Source organism: Ursus maritimus, unplaced genomic scaffold (genome assembly GCF_017311325.1).
Source record: "Ursus maritimus isolate PB19 unplaced genomic scaffold, ASM1731132v1 scaffold_4, whole genome shotgun sequence".
Lineage (NCBI taxonomy): Eukaryota > Metazoa > Chordata > Mammalia > Carnivora > Ursidae > Ursus > Ursus maritimus.
The window spans coordinates 43,607,572-43,623,908 of record NW_024426552.1 but is presented as its reverse complement, the minus strand read 5'-3'; the positions used below and the strand labels follow the sequence as shown (position 1 = coordinate 43,623,908).

At 36.9% G+C, this 16,337-nt stretch overlaps 1 protein-coding gene across 1 annotated transcript in view; it reads right to left on the bottom strand.

Annotated features, from left to right (window-relative positions):
• Positions 1 to 2,663: 2,663 nt before the first annotated feature.
• EPHA6 (EPH receptor A6) overlaps positions 2,664 to 16,337 on the bottom strand; it is an 829,344-nt gene continuing 815,670 nt past the window's right edge. Inside the window, exons 17-18 of the mRNA XM_040621133.1 lie at positions 4,246 to 4,395; positions 2,664 to 2,778 (exon numbers count right to left, since the gene is read on the bottom strand). Coding sequence (XP_040477067.1) covers positions 2,664 to 2,778; positions 4,246 to 4,395 — 265 coding nt within the window. The remainder of the gene's footprint in view (positions 2,779 to 4,245; positions 4,396 to 16,337) is intronic.

Genomic DNA, 16,337 nt, shown 5'->3' with positions numbered 1-16,337 from the left:
TACTTATGCATATTAAATAGTTCTATTACTAAATATGTGCACTAGTAAATCTCAAAATATTTCATGTAAAATTTCCAAATAAATTTGGCAATTTAACTGTTAATATTCCTGGATCTTATAATATCCTTGGGATCAGGGGTCTGTGATTGGTAGGTGATTAAGAAATAGATATCCCTATTTTATTAATGTTTCAGTTTAATTGTGTACAAATATTTCAACCACATGTGCACACATCATTTCTGATCATGATGAGGTTCAAAATTACACGTATGATTATCATGCTTACAGTTCTGAACAATATAAATGTAATTCTAAAGAAATTTTAAAGAGCATTTGGGGTAAGAGATGAAGGGGAAAGGCAGTTTTATAATATTGGACGAAGACATTAGGGAAGAAAAAAATATATAAATAAATCAGATATAGAAAAAGATTTCTGTACTTTTTTAAGAAAAAAATTCTTAACAGTGAACTTTAATCTTGCAAGTACTGAATGCCCATCTTATAGAAGTTTAAATACTTCATAGAATTTATTTCATCAAAGTATACAGATGTTGCTGACAGAGTCCTATGGAAGACCATAATTATTCATTCCTTATTTTTCTAAATACTTTTTTGTTGTATTATAAAAATAAATATATATGATTAATAAATTTAATCTGTTTTTCATCTGTTCTTATTTAATATATATTTGAAGACAGGTAAATATGGAAATTTATATTTCCTCTACATGTATCCAGATTTGTGTAAATGTATCGAGCAAACTGCAGATAGTTATGAGTGATGCATGACCATGCAGGTGGTGGCTAGAAAATGTTGCTAGCTATTTCTGACACACTTACTTAAAAAGTGATGGATTTCTCAGTTTTTTCTCTTTTAGTATACTTTAAGGAATACTTTAAAGACTCTTCCTTCTAGCTCTATACGAATTTTTTTTTTTTTTGAAATGAAAAGAATTAAGCTGTGGTAGACAAAAATCAGGAGATAAATCAGCCAAAGAATGTATGTGGAAGGGTCTAGTCTAATGGGACAATAAACAAATCTTAAAAGAATAAAAGAAAGTGAGTCTCCTTTGATAGCAAAACAGCTGCTATTACCAAAAAATGTAATCTAGGTAGGAACTGGAGAATGTGGGTTGGGCACCTTTAGGTCTTAAATCAAAGAAAAACTGATTTATTAAATAAGCATCTTTAGACAACCTGCTCTTTTTAAAATCTCTCTCTCTCAACACATCCTCCCTACTCTTCCACACCCAGCACAGGAGCCATTCTGTACTTTTATAGACAACAGCTGATTTTATAATTGAACTTACTCATAAAGCAGCACTGTTTTGATAAATTGACTCAACTTAATTCACTGAAAAATACATTTGCCTTTTTTTTGCAGCCTCTGAGACAGTTATGACAACACACTCTAGCTGTGTTCACATTTTTATGTCATTGTGTTATGGGCCCAGGTTGACACACAATTTATATACGCTCCTGTGTTAGGTTTGTTCATACCCTCTCTGGAACATGCAGTGGTATAGTTGTCTCCTGAAAGGTCTGGAAAACAGCTCAGCGTGTTCCTGTAACTTATTTTTTAGGAACAAAATATAAAAATTCTTAAACTTGCAAAATGCATCCATATCGGACAGTCAGTTAGATGTGTTTATTTTGGGGCCATCATACAGCTATCATAAAATTGTGTTTAAATTAAACTAATTACTCTTTCTCATTAAATCTAAGGTGATAATCTTAGATCTTTTATTCAAAGCAATTCTACTGAAAATAACTAATTTTCTCAGTGCTTTGATAACTGCTTTTGCAAACTTGTGAAGGTGAACCAAGGGAATAGACATGGTTTTATTTCATGCTTCACTCTATGAGAGCCTTTAGAACACTGGACTCACTCTTGATCTTTCTGGGTTGATCTTCATAAGGTAGGAGAGAAATATACTATAGTTAGTAAAACTTAGAAGGGAAAAGCCTCTAAACTACCACTTACTATGAAATATGTAGGACACTATACAGTTATAAAAAAAATAGACAAACCCAGCCTTAGAAGACTGAAAAGCACAGTATGTTTCTCCCTCTCCCTCCCTGATAACCCCCTTCTTATGGCAGTCACACCTGACAAGAATTCACCAAATGACATCATTGGTTATTTCTGCAAATAATGTTAACAACATCAGGCATCAACAGTTAAATAAAGTAACAATATGATCCATAGAGTTGAATATAATTATCTAACAATATTCATGTCAGTTTGGAAGCTATTTGATCACAAAACATGAAAGAAAGTTCAACTATTTCTTTTCATTTACCATCAAACTCTAAATACATCATTAAGGAAGCCACACCTGGGCAAATTCCTTTGGATTAAGTTCATGAACACTTCCCAAATACTGTTGTACAAAGTTACACATCCATGCTGAGTTATTTACCATTGTGTAGTGATAATCTGCAGTGGGCCAGGGTTTTATTTGCAGGTTATTCAGAGAGGAGCTATGAGGCATAATTTTAAAATCCAGGTTGGAAGCATAAACAAAAGGTGTGTGCCCGTAGTCTGAACAGGAGACTGCAGTTTGTGAAGTGATGTCTGGAGAATCAGAAGAGAGGGTAGTAGAGAGGATATCTTTCATTTTAGAAATGCTGAGGCACAAAACACAAGTGCTTGTAGTACTTTCATACATGAAACCCTTTCTCCTGTATGTGCATCATGTGTAAACGTAAAGTCTGTATACTGCTGACTATCCGTCTCTGGTGTCCAATGAGTAGGACTCCAATTCTTCTAATATCACTGTGACAGAGAAAAAGAGATAGACATGGGGATGGGGGAGGAGAGAGAATATGAACATTTAGATCTGGTAAGTACAAGGAGACAGGAAATGAAGATTTGCATATGGTAAATATTTACCAAGTCAGATTTGCTTTATGAATTTAACAAAAAGTATATAGCTGGTAAAATGAGAGTTTAAGTAGATATAAGTGAACAGACTTTGTTACATTTTTCTTCTCCCTGGTGCCAAATAATATATCTAGTCTACCTCAAATTTAAGGATACAAAGAAAAATTTCAAATTCAGGTACAAACATAATGTTCAGACACTCCATAGACCTAAATGGAATACAATTTGTAAAAAGATTTATTTATTTATTTTAGAGAGATAGAGAAAGAGAGAGGAGGGGCAGAGGGAGAGGGAGCAAATCTCAAGCAAACTCCCTGCTGAGCATGGAGCCTGACGTGGGGCTTGATCTCACGACCCTGAGATCATGACCTGAACTGAAATCAAGAGCTGGACGTCTAACCAACTGAGCCACCTAGGTGCCCCAGGTATACACTTTAGATAATGACATAAATTTTCAACAATATTAGCAAAATAATATATAGGGTAGAAGGTATAATGTGGACTGTATCTGAGCCCTATGGTCATTCAATAATCTGAATAAAATGCCGTTGTATTATGTTGAATTATATGAAATTGCCATCACTATTTCAAAATAATGGCAATTTCATATGATTCAACCAACTAGTTTTAGTATTTACCTTTTATTCTAAAAAATGATTTTATTTATTTATCTGACAGAGAGAGAGACAGCCAGCAAGAGAGGGAACACGAGCAGGGGGAGTGGGAGAGGAAGAAGCAGGCTCCCAGTGGCAGCAGGGAACCCGATGTGGGGCTTGATCCCAGAACCCTGGGATCACGCCCCGAGCTGAAGGCAGATGCTTAACCAACTGAGCCACCCAGGCACCCCTAGTATTTACCTTTTAAGCACATGTTGAACATTTTACTGCACCCAGGCAAGGAATAATTTTTGAGACAATGGAAAAATGTCCAACTTGTGTAATATAGAGAAGGAGCTCTGAAATTACATGATGATAATGTACTATTATAATTATTACATTTGATGAAGGTAATAGGAATCGATCATGCAAGATTAGCACATGTGAGTCATAAGTAATTTGCTTAGGTAAACTGTGCTGATGTAAAGTCTAGGATGTGAATGAGAGTGTATTCATTTCAGAAAGCATTTACAAATTTTTAAAATAGCTATTTGAATTAAACATATTCTTCCAAAGGAAAATAGTTAAAAGTGTAATGTTCAATTTCCACTAGAGCGATAATCAGAAACGGTGAGGAAAGATGTGGAAATGCCATACTGGCATTAGGAAATGTAGTTGAATCATGGTGTTGCTGATCCAGTATTTGAATTTGTAACCTCCTAAGTGGACTGCTAAACATAATAAAAAACCCAGGACCACTTACTCAATGCTCATTCTTGAAATTAGGTCAAAAGTCGTAAACCCTGCTGCCATGAAGTTATTCTTGTACTGCCCCATCTTTATAGAATCCAGCCAGTCACCGACTGTGACAAACAAAGGATATTCTGGAACTTCACCAGGGGATTCTGGCATTCTACAAGAAAAAACCCATGGAGACCATTTAAAAGTCAGATAAAGCAAAAAGTAACAACTTCCTTTCTTTCCTTTTACAACATCCTTACCTGTAATGTTTTCATAGTCCATTAAAAAAAGTCTCTAATTTTCCATTATATTCAAATCAGCTGCTTTTATCTGGTCGGTTTCATTTGTCAGTTGTCTTTTTCTGCTTTTTGCCACTAACTAGGTTTTATACTAGACATATCTTGAGAAAACCCACGTCTTGCGAACTGCTATTTACGTTTTCCTCTTGCATACAATTGTTTTCAAACCTGAGGAATAGTCCAGTCCTCATCCCCAAAGGACAGTAAGTAGCCACAGGCTGTTTACTCTTAGTCTTTCTAACCTGCCACCGAATCCTTGCCCTTTTGCCTTTTTTACATTTGCTAAGATAGTCCCTTCTCCTTTTCACAGTGAATTTGTTGATCAAGACTCCATTTATTTATTCTCATTCAACAAGAATTTATTATTTATTAAAAAATAATTTCTGTTGTTCCAGCGCTCAGTTGCATGAATAAGATTTACATACATCCAAGCCTAGGGTAAGACAGCCCAAAGCACAGATATTAATATGGCAAGAAACAGAGCAAAATCAATGCAAGGTTGGGTTAACAAGAAAAAAGAATCCAGCATTGATGGATCTTAAAGTAAGTGATACAGACATCTGTATTTTTGTTCCTAATATCTAATGGAAAGAGCATTGCAGTTGGGGATATTTTTGTAGGTTTTGGTTTTTTTATTTTCAAGAGGGCTGGGGTGGGGGGAGAGGGAGATGAGAGAGAGAGAGAATCCTAAGCAGGCTCCATGCCCAGCACAGAGCATGACGTGGGGCTCGATCTCACAATCCTGAGATCATGACCTAAGCCGAAATCAAGAGTCGGACACTTAACCAACTGAGTCACCCAGGAGCCCCATATTTTTGCACTTTTAATATAAAAATAATATAAAGGTATTATTTTGGAAAGGCTAACAGATGTGTGTGTATTCATACATAAATACATACATATATATGTATATGTATATATGTACATATATATACAGAGAATAGTTTCATATAAGCTAAAGATAGAATAAACATGGAAGTACCTTTAGAAATTATAGTAAAATTAACTAAGAATTGTGTATTTAACTGATTCTGGCAATAAACTATATTATTCTCCTTACAGAAATACATGAAAATTGTTAAAAATATTTTATATGGTTTTACAAATTACCTGGCAGTAAAAGTGCTTTTATAAGTATGTTATTAGCCCTCTAGGGTAATAAACACATCATTTAAAAATTATTAGGACTAGAGTTTATATTAAATAGTAGAGCAGTAACCTTTTTTATGTTTGGTGTTTGAGTCAAATCAGTATTTTCTAAGTAATGAAAATATTCCCATTAGAAGTGAATCATTGGGGGCGCCTGGGTGGCACAGCGGTTAAGCGTCTGCCTTCAGCTCAGAGCATGATCCCGGCGTTATGGGATCGAGCCCCACATCAGGCTCCTCCGCTGTGAGCCTGCTTCTTCCTCTCCCACTCCCCCTGCTCGTGTTCCCTCTCTTGCTGGCTGTCTCTATCTCTGTCAAATAAATAAATACATCTTTAAAAAAAAAAAGAAGTGAATCATTGAATTATTTTTATTAGAATATTGAAGGTTAATCCAAATTTCATTTACTTTACTTTTAATTTTTCATAAAATTAAAGAACGGAAGAGTCCATACAGACTTAACTAGATCTACATTTTTAACATTCATATTTGGAATACTTCATTATCATAGTATTTACCACTGATATTTGAACTATTTCAGCTTTAATTAGAAACCGATAGTATATGAACACATATGATGAAACCACATGAAATAAGAATTCCTCCATTGTGAAGCAGAAATTAGAGTGCATGCTATATAACTCTGGTATTGTTCTGTTAAAAATATGAGAATGGGAGTTAGGCTGTAAGGTTAGTGCATAAGGTGAAACATAAAAATCTCTAATAATAAAATTACCCATAAAAATCCTTTAAATTACTCTTAAATCACCAGGCCCTCGGTCTTTAGGAACACAAAACTCAGAGACATTCTGCATGGCCATCAACTTGTACACTGTACAACTCTTGAAAACTCTGAAAGGGGTACCTTGGAATTTTTCAGGACAGAGTCCCCACTAAAGGCCCCAAGTTTGTGTCTTTGGTTTTTCTTTGATTGCTACACTGACTTCCCTGTTTCTAAACTGGAGTCTAGTTGAAGATGGGGATGAATGTGGAGACAGATAATGAGGAAAAAATAGGTTTCTTTTTTTCTTTTAATATAGAATTTAAATTTGCATAAATTATATGCATGTATCTTGTGACTATGTAGTGCTCCATATTGAGTCTGGTAATCCTTAACAGTGACTTGCGTCCTTTTTACTAGTACTCAATTCTGTTATTATATTTCCAATTGGGAGGCCGTTAAGAGCTACATGCTCTTTTCTTGTACAATAAATTGCAATGCTATTTTGATTGTGGGCTGATTCATTCCAATTAATACCAGAATGATTTGTGATTTGACCCTAACAAAGATCAGTTATGTCCAATGGTTGAAAACCTATCATAAATACTTTATTATTGCTATATTTGTTATTTCCTAGAGATGTTCATATCCATAAGTATTATAAAATAAGCAAAAATTCATATAAGATAATAAAACAATAAAGGTATCCACTGCAGAGTTAAATAGGATTTTTAATTAGAGCATTTCTCCAAGTCTTCACTATTCTAATGTACAGTGTGAACATACAAGAGAACTAGCAATAGCATCTGCATTATTTTCCTAAATTATCTGACCAGTTTCTATAAAGCATACTTTAACAAATACTGCTGTAGTAAATTCACTAGGTTTAAATATCAAAATGACCATGGTACCCTTACTGCTTATTAACATAAAGCTACACATGCTAGAAAACGGAATGTCCTATTTTAAAACAAGGTGGTTCCCATATCTTTAATTACTTGTCAAAGAAGTTTGTTGAGACTGAACAAAATTAAAAGAATGTATTTAAGTGACTTTCCCTTCATACTGCTATGCCATACTTGATACGCAGACAGTGTCAGATGACTTCCACTTCCCTCTCCTGAGAGAACTCTGGAATAACTCTCGAGCTTTCACAATTTCATATAATTGGTGAATGGAAATGTAATTTGCTAATTTTATGTCCTTAGTACAGAAAGGTCATGGAAGGACATCCTATATACTAAATGACTTAACCGGCCTATTTCTCTGTTGAAAAGCATTCACTCTTTGCTCCCAGAATGTTTCAATACCATAATTCCCTTTCTCTCCACACATCTTTAGTAACCTAGTTACTCTTTGGCCTTTCTATGACTGCATTGGCAGTTGATTTAGTAAGGTCAGGGTCCCCTCATTGTTCACAGCCACTGGGCAATAACTTTTCTTTCACCTTATCTTATAACGAAGTTGAAAAATGCTGCTATTTTCTGGCTTCGAGGGCTGGGTACCATCACCTTCACATGAATTCTCTGGAATATTACCTAATAAACAATATGCCCTTTCTTATCAACCATGTACAATGATAAATTCAGTCTGCTATTTGCTGAGCACATAGAAATTTGTGCTATTTGGTGATTAGTGGGAGCTGCCCACCTGAGAAATGTCTTTACAGCAAAATCTGCAGCTCACATTGAGAAAAGTACATATTGTAGAACAGAAGGTCAAGGGTCTACTACTTTCCTCAGGAAAATGAGGAAGGGGTAAACCTGGAAATTCTAAATGTATAAATGATGGTCAATTTAGATTACAGAGAGGGCTGGAGTATAGGTAGAATATAATGACACAGTTTAAGGTTCAATAAATATATACTTGTAATACATCAAAATATATAAAAATGAGTAGCACTGATAGAGCCAATGATTTTTTACTCTAATGAGACCTTTGAACTCACAAGAGTACTAGTCTTTTTTTTTTAGATTTATTTATTTATTTTAGAGAGACAGCACACCTGCAGGGGTAGGGCAGAGAGAGAGAGAGAGAAAGAGAGAGAGAAAATCTCCAGCAGACTCTCTGCTGAATGCTGAGCCCCACGTGGGGCTTGATCTCAGGACCCTGAGATCATGACCTGAGCTAAAACCAAGAGTCGGATGCTTAATTGACTGAGCCACCCAGGTGCCCCAGTATTAGTCTTTTAATTTGGAAGTTCTTATATAGGTAATTAATAGATATTGAAATTGCCAGTAAAAAGCAAGAAGGTTTTTATCCTCCAAAGTTTTCCATGTTTTGTATTTATCATGCAAATGTAATAGTAACAGATTCATTAAAAATGATTCAAGAAAGGTTATACTTTGAGAAACACTATTGCAAAGTAAGATCTTGTATTAATATGAAGCCATGACATGCTTAAAGTCTTTTCTCTTGTTACAATTCTAACATAATTTTTTTCCCCTAGCTCTTACATTTATATGTGATTAGGTTCATTCTATTTTATATTGCCTTTATTTCAGTTATTAATACTTTTCATGTTTCAGTAGTATTCATAACTAATAATCAAATGAGTGTATAATGTTCTATATATTGATGCTTAATAATTTAATTCCCTGAAGTTAGGCTCCTAGGTGGCTAGCAACATTCTTTTATTACAGATGATTATGCAATCTTATAGCATGTATCTTTTTGCTTCAGTTGAATTACTTCTTTGGGAAAAATCCATAAGCCAGAAGAATTTTTTGAAAGAATAACTTAAAATTCCCTAATGGCAGGGACCATATCTCACATATCTTACTATTTTCCATAGGTCTTAGCACAATGCTGAAAGTATTATAGCAATTTATTAAATAAGTGATGATTCAGACTTGAATATTCTCTATAAAAAAGTTTGGTCCATGACATAACGGCTGACTTACGATGAATCATCTGTTTTCATTTAGTTTCCTAAATTGAGAGTAAGTGCCTATTGATGGTGTTTGCTTATCCCTGCCTTTGTAGGTTTCAGAGTGGAGAGAGAGAGAGGCAGCTATAGGTGGGATGAGGTAGCCCAAGGTGAAGGGACCTAGAACCCACAGGAGCAGTGTTCAACTTATTCAATATAACTGCTTTTACATGCATTTCTGCTCTCATAACTCAGGGATCACACTTCACACTATTCAGTTAATCCATAAATAATATAGAAACTACATAAGCTTTGAAGGGAGAATTTGTTTAATCAGATACAAAAGAAAACATTGCCTTCTCCACAGTTAGGCTGAATAGTAAACTTGAGCACGAGTTAAATTAATAAAAGAAATTTGATATTCTTCTTAAAATTTTAAAGTATAATTTTCCTCAAAATGCTATAAAATCTCAAATGCATAGAACCATACCATATATTCTGCGACTATTTTATGCTTGTGGGCAATATCTCATGGTTCTAAACGATCTGACCCTCCACAGTGTTAAATTGGGAGAATGAATTATTTTTCATCAGCCTTTTATTTTCGGTAAGTCTTCAAGTTTTTTTAAATTGATATGATTATTTAATTCTCATAATAAGGATGATAACTAGCAGAAAGTAGGAGGGAATGAAAATTTTTAAATTGTAGATGTGTTTGAACATAAGGAGGGATAGACACAGAGTAGGAATAATACCGCTTAAAAATCTCCCATAATTCTGAGTACCTGGCACATTGTCCCTACAGCCAGAGTGACTGATCACTGAACCTCAAGGAAAGCCTATTTTTGTGAGAAAATAATGTAAGGACAGAAATGGATTTCTTATCACATGCTAACCACAATTCATCGGCAGTGGTTGTCAAAATACGGTCTGAAAAAGGACGCTATGGCAGCATCTGGGCTCATTGGGGAGAGTGTTGTGATGATTAGTAATGTCTGCCGGCAGCATCTGGGCTCATTGGGGAGAGTGTTGTGATGATTAGTAATGTCTGCCGTCACAAGGAAAAGAAGGGAAGCATAGATTTGCCAACACTGGAAAAATTCAATCTACAAAATGCCTGAGGATGTAATTCTGGAACTGTGTTACTCCCATATTTTCCTCATTTTTCTATTTTGTTGTAGTTACTACTTTTTTTTTTTCCCAAGTAATGTTCTTCAAGTGGCTGAACATTGTAGGATGATGTTGAGGGGATATATTGACTGTGTTTGCTACTTATTCCCATGAATGAGGGCATATACTCTACATCCTTGTATTTGCTTAGTAGAACATAAAGTAACAGGCTGTGCTCCACTACAAACTCTTTTGGCGATTTTATTTTTTTATTTTTTTATTTTTTTTAAAGATTTTATTTATTTATTCGACAGAGATAGAGACAGCCAGCGAGAGAGGGAACACAAGCAGGGGGAGTGGGAGAGGAAGAAGCAGGCTCATAGCGGAGGAGCCTGATGTGGGGCTCGATCCCGTAACGCCGGGATCACGCCCTAAGCCGAAGGCAGACGCTTAACCGCTGTGCCACTCAGGCGCCCCTGGCGATTTTAATATACCCCATCTATGAAGTTGGATTAGTCCAGAGAAATTCTATGTGGAAATGTAAAAAAAAATGTACTTTTCCTATAATCATATTTCTTTGTTTTTTTTTAATTTTATTTATTTATTTGACAGAGAGAGAGAGACAGCCAGTGAGAGAGGGAACACAGGCAGGGGGAGTGGGAGAGGAAGAAGCAGGCTCACAGCAGAGGAGCCTGATGCGGGGCTCGATCCCGTAACACCGGGATCATGCCCTGAGCCGAAGGCAGACGCTTAACGACTGAGCCACCCAGGTGCCCCCTATAATCATATTTCTGAAACAGTGCTGTGTTGGGAAGAATCTTGCCATTTTGCATGATTGTATACTATGTGGTGGAAAGAACAAGGGCTTTGCAGTGGGAGGACCTTGTTAAAATGCCCAATCCACTAATTACTTGCTTTACTCTTTGAGTCTCTCTTTCCTTATCTGAGGGATGGAGATAATAATAGTGTGGATTAAATGACCTTACAGATAAAGGTACCTAGTACAATAACTGAAAAACAGTAGGCTTTCAACCAATGGCAATAATAGTTATTATTGATGATATATATTGGAATTTTTATCAGGATTAGTATTGGTATTAACATCAGTATTACCATTAGGTTGTGCCAACAGCTCATGTGAATTAAATTTAGTTTTCTAACAGGTAGAAGTTTCACACTTCCTGACTAATATTTAATATTCTGTCTTCCTTCCACAAAGTTTTACTAATCAATCAATTATAACACTGATTTTGGCTAGCCATTCATTTCTCTCTCATGGAAAATACCACGAAAAGTTCTAGTTACAGAACTTAAAACAAGTTGTCTATGACCTGGTATAAACAAACAGGCAAGTGCTCATTATCTATAGCCTAGACAGCGTTGAGCAAGATCTTCTCCAAATGAATGGAAAATTCATACCCAATTGTGGAAAGTTACTACCCTCAGAAGACAGCATTTAGGTGCTTTATGAATTGGATGAAGGAGGTAGTACCATTTAGTCTTAATGTTTACTTGTGGTTCTCTAAAGCAGAGGTTCTTCATTATGATACTGGTTTGAACTTTCCCCTACCTTCATGATTCACACATTACTGGTAGCCAAGTACTTGAAAGTTCAACAATAGATTTATGTGTACTATGGAAAGAGGTGGTTCCAGTTCCTAAAAGCTAAAATATTTTAAGATCCCTAACTATGACCCAGTGGGTAGTGAGAATATTCCTAAGTGTCTTGACCTGGGCAGAGCATGATTTCTGAAGTGATTAATTATCATGGACTGGTTCATCTGGTCAATTGCTGCCTATTCCTGGATGCCACTTTTTTAGCTGAAGTCATCAAAGAGCCCATAATCTGTAAAAAAATTTTTGTCAGTGCTGGGGATCTACAGCAGGGACTGGAGAGAAGTGTTATTTTTTAAAAGATTTTATTTATTTATTTGACAGAGACAGAGACAGCCAGCGAGAGAGGGAACACAAGCAGGGGGAGTGGGAGAGGAAGAAGCAGGCTCATAGCGGAGGAGCCTGATGTGGGGCTCGATCCCAGGACTCTGGGATCATGCCCTGAGCCGAAGGCAGACACTTAACAACTGCGCCACCCAGGCGCCCCAGAAAGAAGTGTTATTTTCCCCTTACATGGCCACACTGTCCAAAAAGGCTTTGGCCAGCTGACTTCGCCTTAGTGCTGCAGTGTGTGGAGGAATCAGGGGTGGGAGTTGAAGAGGTTGGAGAATTAATATGTAGAATAATGTGGGAGGGGTGAGGAAGGTCGGGCTGGGTGAAGGGACACTCATATAGTCATCAATCTACTTTATGCTATTAAAGCACTGGACCTCAGATGTAACCCTGGCTCCATGGGAATATGCTTGACTTGGGGTTGAGAGTAGCTATGGCATTTATCATGAAGGTCAGGAGAAAGGGAGTGAGAGGTGTTTCAAAGGTCATGGCCAGGCCCTGCTCCTGATGCTATTCTCCACATAGACTTGGCCTCAAACTGGGCCTTTTCTCCCAGGGGCTGTGCACCATGTGACAGCTTCAATACTTCTTTAAAAAGCAGGTTATAAGGCAACATTGTAGAATGAATAAAAATAAAGGTGGTTTGAAATTCACGTTTATGAAAGGATGACTGTCTTTTTAATAAGGCACTTTTGCAAATTATTTTTAAGTCAATTAGATTTAAAATTATACTTATAATATTGCTACGTTCACTTATACATCCACATACTTTCTTGAGTAGGACAGAAGGTAAGAACTGTACAGAGCTCTGAATATTCCCACGGGAGTGTGCCAGGCACAAGAATATCAGCATTATTCGGACCAGCTGCTCCAATGAAAGCTTTCTCTGATCAACATTTTTTTCTATTGGGTGTTCTGTCTTGTGAGAAGAGAAATTGCAGATACAAGATTTATAAAATTTCTAATATGCTAGTATAAAATTATTGAGCTGTGGGTTTTGCAGCTTTCCTCATTCCCCCTTTGTTGCCTTAATTTCTTCCCCTCTTACTATTCTGTCAAGAGAAAGGATAAAAGCTTCTCAGGTGAATTGTTGAGAAAAAAGCAATTAGAGTGGAATAAAAACCACGGGGACCTAGTGGATGAGAGAGTTATGTCAGTATAGAAGTGTGAGACAACCCTGGGAGGCTGGGGATACTCAAGAGTCTAATAAGAGTACAGGCAAGTTTAATCAGAGTTGCTGTGGATTATACACTTAAACTCCTTTACCTGTTCGAGAGATAAATGGGCGGAGAGATTGAAATTCTACTCTTTGTCATGTTTCCTTAATCCAACATCACACTATGATAGAGACTGGGCTTTGGGACTTGGGGGATGGTCAGTGCCACTGTTTTATAAGCATAAAACAAAGCACACATCCTTCAGCTAACATCGTTATCCCTCATACCATGTCTCTTCCCTTTAAACAGTCTCAGTTCTCTGGGATCAGGGACAGGGTGGGTGGATGGCATTGGAGGTGAAGGGGTTGACGAGGTAATCTGCTCAGGCTGCTGTGAAATAAGAATGGTGATAGCGGNTCAGGCATGGTACCCGTAGAATTCTGTTTTCCTTTGTTTCTCCAAGAAAAGTATTTATTAAAGGCAAAAAACACCAGCACATAGATCTTTGTCAGAAACAAGGATAGCAAATCAGTCACAGAAACTTCCATTTGGTCTCCCAGATATTAGACTTCAGAATCAAATCAAACTGCCAACTTTATATAAAGTATCCAACTCTTGCCCATGTATGGCGGTGCCATCACTGACTTGCCATGCACTGGCCTGTCCACAGAAGACTGCACATCCCATTAAACCATACACTTCTGGCCTCGCGACATAAGCCCTCATGTTGACTTTACCTCTGGATCATTTTGACTTTTTGGCATTTTCTCATCTTAAAGTCTTTATCAGTATTTTCCAGCTATGATAAACATTCATAATCTTGAAAAAGCAGGAAAGAAATTGTTTTATCTGCTTTTCTTCAAAAAGAAGGCTCTTACCTGCTTGCTTCTACAGCCATAGAACAGTTAGAGAGCTCTGCTGGTGGGCACTGGCTGTGGGGTCCGTTAACCCTATACCACAATGAGAGGCCCAGATTAAATGAGTTCAGTTTATAGATAACCAAAGTTCTTTTCCATTACCACACACTCACTGCATCAGCTCTGTCTCTTCAATGTCAACACATGTCCATCTCTTCAATAAAACATATAAAAACAAAAACCAAGAAACATTTTCTGTAACTACTTCTCTTTCCCTTCAGAGACAGGCTCCTGAGTACTTTTCTCTCTGACCTCATATTTATTCCTGCTCCATTGCAATCTGTCTTACACACTTTTATTCAAATGCTCTTGCTAAGGCTGCCCATAAACACCTGACCACTTTGCTGCTAAATTCAAGGGACCCACTTCACTTCTCATCTTGCTGAAGCTTTGTGAAGACTCGGACATTACACTCCTTGAAACTCTCCCCACTTTTGACTTCTATGACACTGCTCTTTCCCGGCTTTCATAATATTACCAGTCTGGCTCTTCTTTCTTGGTCTCCTTTGGGTACTCTCCTTCAGCTCATTTCTTAAATCTTGGTGTTCCAGAGAACACCCTAACCTCTTTCCTTCTGTTAATTTTCATACCTTATAGTCTCCATGGGTCATCTCAACTATGTGGGAATCTTCAGCTATCGTCTCTATGTTGATGATCTTCAAATCTTTAGCCCAGATCTTTCCACCTGAGGTTCAACCTAAAAATATAACTGCCTGTTGAACATCTCCACCTACCTGCCCCACAGGCATCTTCAGTTCAGCTTACTTGAAATGGTCTCATTTCTATTCCAAAACCCTATCCTTCTTCTCTCTCTTAGCGGTAATATTATCGGCCAGCTTGTGTAAGAAAGTAACTTGACAGAATCCTTGACTCTTTTCTCTCCTCCCCACTCCATATTCAATCAATGACCAAGACACATTGTTCTCCTTGCCTGAGAACAAATCCATCCTCTTACCCGCTGACCCCAAACTTATTCCCATTTCATGAGTTAGGTATTAATTTTTTCTAGTTTGGGTTTCTGTAAACGTACAACTGTCTCTGTTTCTAGTCTTGTTCCTTGTTTTCACTCAGTCTAAATCAGCTCTAGAGTGATCTCTTAGAAATGCAAATGTGATCCTGCCATTCACTTGCTTAAAATCCTTCACTGAGTGCCCTTTTATGATAAAATCCTAAGTCGCCCTCGTCCTTTACTGCTTCCTCCATTGGACTGCTTTAGGGAAGATGGGCTAGAGTAATAGTTTAATCTCTAGCTATTTCATGCTTGGCTTCACTTTACCGAGGCTGCCAATTAGTGATTTAGAGGTGAACTCTTATGTGCTCTGCAGTGAACTGAGGCCTGCTTAAGTAGTCCTTGAAGAGCCTTTGGCCTTATTATCACAAAAAAACCTGCACTGACTTGAACCTGTGACCTACAGTTGAACATCTGTATATCCTGTTGGCCGTCCCCTGAGTTAGGAAAGTGAGTTTTGGAAATGCTTTAGTTATTTCTAAGTCCAATTTGGCCTAAATACATATATTCTCGATTTGATAATATTTTAAATGTAATCTTTTCAGAAACAGATAATAGTGTTTTTTTCCCTTCTACTCTCCCCTTCTTATAATTGCTTTTTAGAGAGAGGTGAGTAGATCTTCTCAACTCTACTGACTTTTATAAAATGGTATATGAGCGCCTTAATTTTCTTGTCTTGTCATCTGTCTTTTTCTAGTTTTAGAAATGGAAAGTAACAACAGCTGGGTGTGATCATATCAGCGGGGAAACATCCTCACTCCTGGCTGATTCACAAATTGCCCCTGTCTTGCTTGCCATTTCAAACAGAGGGACAGAGCATAGAATGGACAAGAAAATTAAAGAAGCTGTGATACACACAAATTCTACTTACAGAGGATAAGGCAGGATCGGTAAATAAAGGATATACGAACACCAAAGAGCCCCACGAGAAGAAAATA